The 8,756-nt window shown below is 36.1% G+C and overlaps 1 protein-coding gene across 2 annotated transcripts in view; it reads right to left on the bottom strand.

Moving 5' to 3' along the window:
* SCLT1 (sodium channel and clathrin linker 1) overlaps positions 1-8,756 on the bottom strand; it is a 230,296-nt gene that overhangs the window by 183,567 nt on the left and 37,973 nt on the right. Inside the window, exons 5-6 of one of the 2 annotated variants that reach the window (XM_010860232.1) lie at positions 6,183-6,238; positions 3,298-3,366 (exon numbers count right to left, since the gene is read on the bottom strand). In XM_010860232.1, the coding sequence (XP_010858534.1) occupies positions 3,298-3,366; positions 6,183-6,238 (125 nt within the window). The remainder of the gene's footprint in view (positions 1-3,297; positions 3,367-6,182; positions 6,239-8,756) is intronic. The other variant, XM_010860233.1, reaches the window with a different exon arrangement.

Below are 8,756 nucleotides of genomic sequence, written 5' to 3'. Positions count from 1 at the left end.
GCAGGGCCACCCAAGATGGACAGGTCACGGTGGAGAGTTCTGACAAAATGTGGTCCACTTGAGAAGGGGATGGCAAACCACTTCAGAATTCTTGCCTTGAGAACTTGATGAACACAATCAAAAGGCAAAAAGATATGACACCAGAAGATGAGCCCCCAAGGTTGGTAGGTGTCCAAGCCTACTGGGGAAGAGCAGAGAAACAGTTCCAGAAAGAATGAAGAGGCTGACCTAAGCGGAAATGTTGCTCAGCTGTGGATGTGTCTGGTGGTGAAAGTAAAGTCCAAAGCTGTAAAGAACAATACTACATAGGAACCTGGAATGTGAGGTCCGTGAATCAAGGTAAATTGGAAGTGGTCAAACAGGAGATGGCAAGAGTGAACATCGACATTTTAGCAATCAGTGAACTAAAATGGATGGGAATGTGCAAATTTAATTTAGATGACCATATAATTACATTATAACTACCACTTTTGGTAAGAATGCCTTAGAACAAATGGAGTAGCCCTCATAGTCAACAAAAGAGTCTGAAATGCAGTACGTGGGTGCAATCTCAAAAATGATAGAATGATCTCGCTTCATTTCCATTCAACGTCATAGTAATCCAAGTTTATGCCCCAACCATGAACGCTGAAGAAGCTGAGTCGAAAAGTTCTATGAAGACCTACAAAACCTTCTAGAATTAACATCCAAAAAAAAGAAGTCATTTTCATCAGAGGAGATGGTAAAGCAAAAGTAGGAAGTCAAGAGATAGCTGGAGTAACAGGCAAGTTTCGCCTTGGAATACAAAATGAAACAGGGCAAAGACTAACAGAGTTTTGCCAAGAGAACGCACTGGTCATAGCAAATACCCTTTTCCAACAACACAAGAGACAACTCTACACATGGACATCACCAGATGGTCAATATAGAAATCAGATTGATTATATTCTTTGTGGTCGAAGGTGGAAAAGCTCTATACTGTCAGCAAACACTTCCGGGAGCTGACTGTGGCTCAGACCATGAGGTTCTTATTGCAAAATTCAGGCTTAAATTGAAGAGAGTAGGGAAAACCACTAGGCCATTCAGGTATGGCCTAAATCAAATCCCTTATGATTATATAGTGGAGGTGACAAATAGATTCAAGGGATTAGATCTGGTAGACAGAGTGCCTAAAGAACTATGGATAGAGGTTCATAACACTGTATGGGAGGTGGTGACCAAAACCATCCCTAAAATAAAGAAATGCAAGAAGGCAATGTAGCTGTCTGAAGAGGCCTTACAAATAGCTGAGATTAGAAATAAAGGGAAAGGCAAAGGAGAAAGGGAAAAAGACACCAAACTGAATGTAGAATTCCAGGGACTAGCAGAGAGAGACAGAAAAGCCTTCTTAAGTGAACAGTGCAAAGAAATAAGAGGAAAACAATAGAATGGCAAAGACTACAGATCACTTCAAGAAAATTAGATACCAAGGGAACATTTCATGCAAAGAGGGGCACAACAGAGGACAGAAACAGTGAGCAGAAGAGATTAAGAAGAGGTGCTGCAAATATACAGAAAAACTATTTAAAAAAAAAAAATAGAAAAGGTCTTAATGATCCAGATAACCGCAATCGTGTGATCACTCACTTAGAGCCAGACATCCTGGAGTGTGAAGGCAAGTGGGCCTTAGGAAGCATTACTATGAACAAACCTAGTAGAGGTGACAGAATGCCAGCTAAGCTATTTAAAATCCTAAAAGATGATGCTGTTAAAGCAGTGCACCCATTAAGTCTGCAAATTTCCAAAACTCATCAGTGGCCACAGGACTGGAAAAGGTGAGCTTTCATTCTAATCCCAAAGAAAGGCAATGCCAAAGAATGCTCAAACTACCATAGAACTGCACTCATTTCACATGCTAGCAAGATTATGCTCATAATACTTCAAGCTGGGCTGGATGACTCAGAAGTTGGAATCAAGATTGCTGGGAGAAATATCAACAACCTCAGATATGTCACTCAATTGCAGAAAGTGAAGAGGAACTAAAAAGCCTACTGCTGATGGGGGTGAAAGAGAAGAGTAAAAAAGCTGGCTTAAAACTCAACATTCAAAAAACTATGATCAGAGCATTCAGTCCCATCACTTCATGGCAAATAGATGGGGAAAAATTGGAAGCAGTGACTGATTTTATTTTCTTGGGCGCCAAAATCACTGCAGACTGCAGCCATGAAATTAAAAGACACTTGCTCCTTGGAAGGAAAGCTATGACAAACCTTGGGCTCCAAAATCACTGCATGACTGCAGCCATGAAATTAAAAGACACTTGCTCCTTGGAAGGAAAGCTACGACAAACCTAGACATTGTATTAAAAAGCAGAGATAACACTTCGCCAACAAGGGTCTGTATAGTCAAAGCTATGGTTTCTCTAGTAGTCATGTATGGATGTGACAGCTGGACCATAAGGAAGGTTGAGCACCAAAGAATTGATGCTATTGAGTTATGGTGCTAGAGAAGACTCTTGAGAGTCCCCTGGACAGCAAGAAGATCAAACTAGTCCATCCTAAAGAAAATCAACCCTGAATATTCAATGCAAGGACTGATGCTGAAGGTGAAGTTCCAATACTCTGGCCACTTGATGCAAAGATCCCATTCACTGGAAAAGACCCTGATGCTGGAAAAGATTGAGGGCAGGAGGAGAAGCTAGAGACAGAGGATGACATGGCTCGACAGCATCACTTGACTCGACGGACATGAGTCTGAACAAACTCTGGGAGATGGTGAAGGACAGGGAAGTCTGACGTGCTATAGTCCATGGGCTTGCAAAGAGAAGGACATGACTTATCAACTGAACAACAACGACAATTTAGTAATTACTCAATAAATATTTATGAGTTATTGGATGCATGTTTTATTACTTCACCAAATATTAAATCTGAGGTAAGTGACTCCAGATTTGTTTCAGCAGTTCAGTAATGTAATTTAAGGACAAAAGGTTTCCCCATCTTTCCCTTCTTCCCATCTCCTTGCATTTCTGATATCTACTATCATGGTTACAAAACAGCTACAGTAGCTTCAACATAACACTTTCTAAAATGCTGCGGTACATGGGGTTGCAAAGAGTCGGACACGACTGAGTGACTGAACTGAATTGAAAATGACAAGGAACTGAAAGGAGGTAAGTTTTCTTCTTGCCAGTCTCTCTTATCAGTGAAAAAATCTTCCCAGTGGCTCTATTACAGACTGTCCCTTACTTCATTGGACAAAAGTGAATCTCATGTTTATACTTAAACCAATTCCTGACAAAAAGAAATGTGCACGAGGTTATAATCAAAGATTTATCACCTGAAGTTGTGGAAGAAGCTCATATCCTCTGAGTGCAATGAAACTGGAACAAAATCAGGGTTATATGAACTATGAAAGAAGGGAAAATAGCTCTTACAGAGGCAATGATTGTCTTTCAAACCCTCAATAATAAAACAAAATAACAATAAAAAGTAGTATTTACTTAGTGCCAGACAGTGCTGTACATATATTTATTCACTATATAACCCAATTTCCTTCCTTTGGCAAGTTATGAGAAGGAAATATGATATTAAAGAAAATAAGACAAAAACAAAATAAAAACTAGTATATTCTCAACATGAACTGAATTTCAAGGAACAGACTAAAAGTGAGGATGATATAACGAATATTTTTTTCACCTCTTCCTAGGTCTCATAAAATGACTTCATTATTTTCTATTTGTAATCAATTCCTAGGTAATATTCAGCTATATACAATGTAGTAGAATGTTTCCCTAACCCAAAAATGTGGAACTGCATACTACTGTATAATCCAAGCCACTGCTGGCTTCCATTATTCAGATCTGGTCATATCTAAAATATTTTCCTTAAAAACGATAAACTCTTTCTGATTTTGCAGTCCTTAACAGCAATGCTTATTTAAAAGCAGGATACTGCCCTAAAGACAGAGAGTTTACTTTAAAACCTGATAAAATTTCAAGTTATTTAAAGTGCCTTTTAACAAGCTCAGGATCCATTTTTTCTCATTTCCCTATTATACTCAGAATAAATACATTCATGAGCCATGACTGCAGCACTATTAAAAAGGTAAAGGCAGATTTTTAGAGGTCTGGTTTCAAAAGACCTGGACATAAAAGGAAGAGTACAGAGTCAAATAAAGGACATGACTAAATCATTGGCTAATTCATGTATCACTGTATTATCCCCAAAACATTAAAATACAAACTTCACTTACATATACTGGTGATTCAAAAATCTTAGTAATACTCTTTACTAGGAAGATCATAGCCTGTCTCATAATTATGTTGAAAAAGAATAGTGCATCATAAAAAAGTTAGAAAACTTTTCATGGGAAAAAACAGAAATAAGTGAGAAAAATGGAAAATCTAGTTAAGAGATTTACATAGAAGAATGCAAACAAAGGAATGACAAACTTTAAAAAGATTTCTTAATTTTTTCGGTTTAGTTTTATGTCAACAACAAAAGTTCTATCAGAACTCAGTCCAGTTACATAACCTTCAAAATTAAACTGGAACAGAATAAAACCCTGAACATTTTTAAAAGAAAATGTGAGAGAAGATCTTTATCACCAGAGGCTGAAAGGATTTGTTAGAGACAAAGATCAACAACCATAAGAGAAAAGATAGATATATTCAACTACCTCAAAATTAAAAAAAAATAAAATTCCGTTGATCAAACATATTACAACCTGGGAACAAGAACCTGAAATGTACCTATTGTCTAACAGAACGAATGGGCCACTGGCACTCACTTCATTCTCATCCCTTTTCATATTCTAGCATCTTTTACAGTAACTAAAATTCTAAAACTGTATTTCCAAAATTTCCGTGCACCTGGTGTGCTGTATGGGATTAGTTTCAGCAGTGAGAGGCACTTGAGGGGGATATGGAAGGTGGAAGTGAGCTGAGAAGATTTTCCTATAGGTATGACTGATGGCAAGCAAAACTGGTAGACTTGAGTGTTCTTGAAATCAGCAACCCATACCCTACTTTCCAGTGTCAAGTTTTTCAGCTTCACGAAAATGATGCTGTAGTGGTGGCTACAGCAGCATAAATTCCTGACCACAGCATCTCAGCCGCTATGGTATGACTCTAAAACCAATGATCTTACCTACATTTTAACTGAAAGTGACTAAATCTCTACTTGTTTGAAATGCCTACAATGGTTATGGTTAACACTGGCACACCAACAAATACTGACAGTACAGATCATATAGATCTACTAAGGGAAAGATAAATAGAAAATGGGAAAAAGAAATGAATGTGCATTTCATGAGAAATCACATGCGTAAATAAATGCATATTGGTATTCAGAAAATGCAAATTAAAAACACAATGAAATACTATTTAGGACTCAAAATAATAAAAATTAAGAAACCTGGTAAGGGCAAGTGTTGATAAAAGATACAGATCAATAAAAACTCATAAATATCACTTGTGGGATGAATACTGGCGTAGCCACTTTGGAAATTAAGCCCGCGATATATTGCAGGATTGAATACCACATGGCCTATGACCCAGCAATTTCATCCCTTGAAATTCTTCTATTTATGCATGATACTGAGTGAAAAAAAGTGCGTCTCAGACGACTAAATAATACTGTTTTATATAAGTTAAAAAAAAAAACATAACAATAGTATATCATGAGGCATAGATGTATGTATAAAAATTTTAAAAGCAAGGGAATGATAAAATTTCAAGACAGTATTAACTGCTGGCAGAGGGAAGGAGAGGGATGACATAGGGAAAGAAAACTTGGATAGGTGTACCAGTACTGATAACATTTTAGCTTTTAACTGGATGGTGGGCTGACAGGCTTTCTTTTTATTGGTATGTTTCCTAATGTATTTATATATTTTATGCTATTCTACTACTAATGATTGCTAAACATTTATAAAGTGTTAATTATATGCCCTATTTTAAGCATTTACTTTGTCCTTTATAGTCAGCTCTATGAAACAGGTTCTGCTATTATCTCCCATTTATAGATGAGGAAACTAAAGCACAAAGAGGTTAAGTAACTGTCCAAGGTCATATACCTTGAAAGCAATGGAGCCAGGAGTCAAAGAGGACATCAGGCCCCAGAGTCCACATTCATAACCAGTATACTACATGAATAAAATACCAAGTAACAATAAAAGTTACCTAAGACAAAAATAAAATAACAAACAGTTCATTGATCTACCTTTCATTTTCCTTGGTGACATTTTCAAATTGTAGTTTCATCTCACCCATCTGTTTCTGAAAGAATAAAATATAGCTGTAGGAAAACATCTTCAAGACATTTAGATCTATATTAAGTATTAATAGTTCATTCATATGCATGCAATCTGTGACACTAGTCTATAGATAAGAAATAATTATTATTCACGTCTAACAATAAATATTAGATATTTTAATGATATACAGAACATTCTGAATAGAATATAAATAATACAGAACATTCTGAATAGAATATAAATAAAACTTTCTTATGTAATATACTAATAAATATTTATAAATAAGTTGTATGATTTATAGATGTTTATAGTAAAAGAAAGATATTCCTCAATATGTCACTGTAAGAAACACTAGATGATCCCTAGACCTTGACTATATGTCTTGTTTCATCCTACTTTAGGTGGAAGTCCATGTAAGTGTGCTTAAATTTGGAAAAGTAAAATGTTAATGGTGAAAAAAAGCAAATAAAGTTCTTCTTTAGCAATAATTCACTCAGTCTCTGATTGACCTCTTTTATTAGTTGTTTAATCTCTCTGCATACACAAGGTTGTTACAGCAAACCAATGTGGTTACTAACACATACAGTAGTAGGAAATACAGTTTAAAAAAAATCACTAACTAAAATACCAGTAAGAATAAAATACACATTGAAAAGGGAATGAAATGAAGGTATTTTCAATTTTTTCTGAGGGGTTAAAGGCTTGTAAGATTTCAACAGAAAAGGAAGGACATTTCGAGCAGGGTGAAATATGAGTAAAAGCAAAGAAGCAAAAAATATTAGACAACACAGGCATAGTTGTCAGTTCTCAATAAGAGTAAACGAGCAAATGGAGATCAGGAAGGAGGCCATGTAAAACCATACTTAAAACAAAACTGCAATCAACTCATGATCTGCCCGTTAGTCTTGATTGGGTACCCTAGGCTAAAGGAGAAGTGCCAAGCCTGGAGTGAACCTGGCAAGGGAAGGCTGGAACAGGCAGAGCTCCAAGCCTTTCTCTCTTCCTGACAACCAGAGAAGCTCAAGGCAGCTTGGTCTAGGAAATCAGTAACAGCCAATTACAACTACAAGGTTGGCTTGAAAGGTGAACCTTTCCCAGCTCCCTGCTGTGCCTGAATCACAATTAAATCAAAATGAATGAATTCACTACCAGATAACTGAGAACTGACCATACATAAAGCGATGCAATGAAAGGTAAAATTGGAAAGGCAGGTGGCAGGTCTTGAATGTCATGTTAACTAAGAGGTTTGGACTTTATTGTAGCAATTATTCCTGCTTTGTATTTTTAATTTTAGATTGATCTTTAAAATTTTCAAAAATGTCAGTGTATCTTGAAAAATTTTTCCCAAATAATTAGGTGGGATATATGCATTAATATGGATTCAGGGTAAATTGTTACAGTAACACTAAAGATTTTTTACTGTAAAATATTTCAAAATATTTAAGAGTTGGAAGGAAATAAAATTCAGCCATAACTTTCTTATCATCAAAACTTCCCCAATTATTTACATTTTCTGGAAGAAAATCTTTCATATAGAGAATTATTACAAAAAATTTCCTGCTTTCGAGATACATTATTTTTTGACTGGGTCAATAAGATAAGCCACAAGAACTAATGCTAATCAATAATATCTATGTGAGCAAGTGTTAGAAGTAGCTGTCAACATCTTTTTTCTCCCTAAAAGTAGCAACTATTCTTATCACAGACCCTTGGGTGTTCTGCTACACCTACCTCTTTTTTGAAATTAATCCAGTAATCACTTTTAGATGGAGAATGACAAATGGAAAATGAAGTTAAATATCTTAGTAAACTAGCTGATTAAAGAGATAAAGGAATCAGACTGATTACAGAAAAAATTAAAAATTTAAGTTTAATTTCAAGAAACTAGATATTCCATTTTACAACTAACAAACCACAGGTCATTATAGTAAATTTTGAGAGAGTGAATTCAGCAGGAACTTTCACTATCCTAAAAATTGGAGAAGGAAATGGCAACCCACTCCAGTATTCTTGCCTGGAGAATCCCACGGACAGAGAAGCCTGGTAGGCTACAGTCCATGGGGTCACAAGAGTCAGACATGACTTAGCGACTAGAGAGAGAGAGAGAGATCCTAAAAATAAAAGCAAAATGTCATCTGTGCAAAAGAGAGCTCTCTGTTACTGTCAGTTAATAACAGTTCGATAGCCAAAAAAACAAAACAAAACAAAAAAACAAACCCAATCAAAAACGGGCAAAAGACCTAAACAGACATTTCTCCAAAGAAGACATACAGATGGCCAACAGGCACATGAAAAGACGCTCAACATCACTAATTACTGAAGAAATGCAATTCAAAACCACAATGAGGATCACCTCAGACTACTCAGAACAGTCATCATCAAAATGTCTACAAATAGTAAATACTGGAGAGGGTGTGGAGAAAAGAGAACCTTCCTACACTGCTAGTGGCACTGTAAATTGGTACAATCACTACAGAAAACAGTATAGAGGTTCCTTAAAAAATGGAAAGCAGAATTACCATGTGATCCAACAATCCAAT

This window comes from Bison bison, unplaced genomic scaffold (assembly GCF_000754665.1).
Source record: "Bison bison bison isolate TAMUID 2011002044 unplaced genomic scaffold, Bison_UMD1.0 scf7180017864465, whole genome shotgun sequence".
NCBI lineage: Eukaryota > Metazoa > Chordata > Mammalia > Artiodactyla > Bovidae > Bison > Bison bison.
Note: the sequence above shows the minus strand (reverse complement) of the source record. Positions and strands in the feature narration are given on the sequence as shown.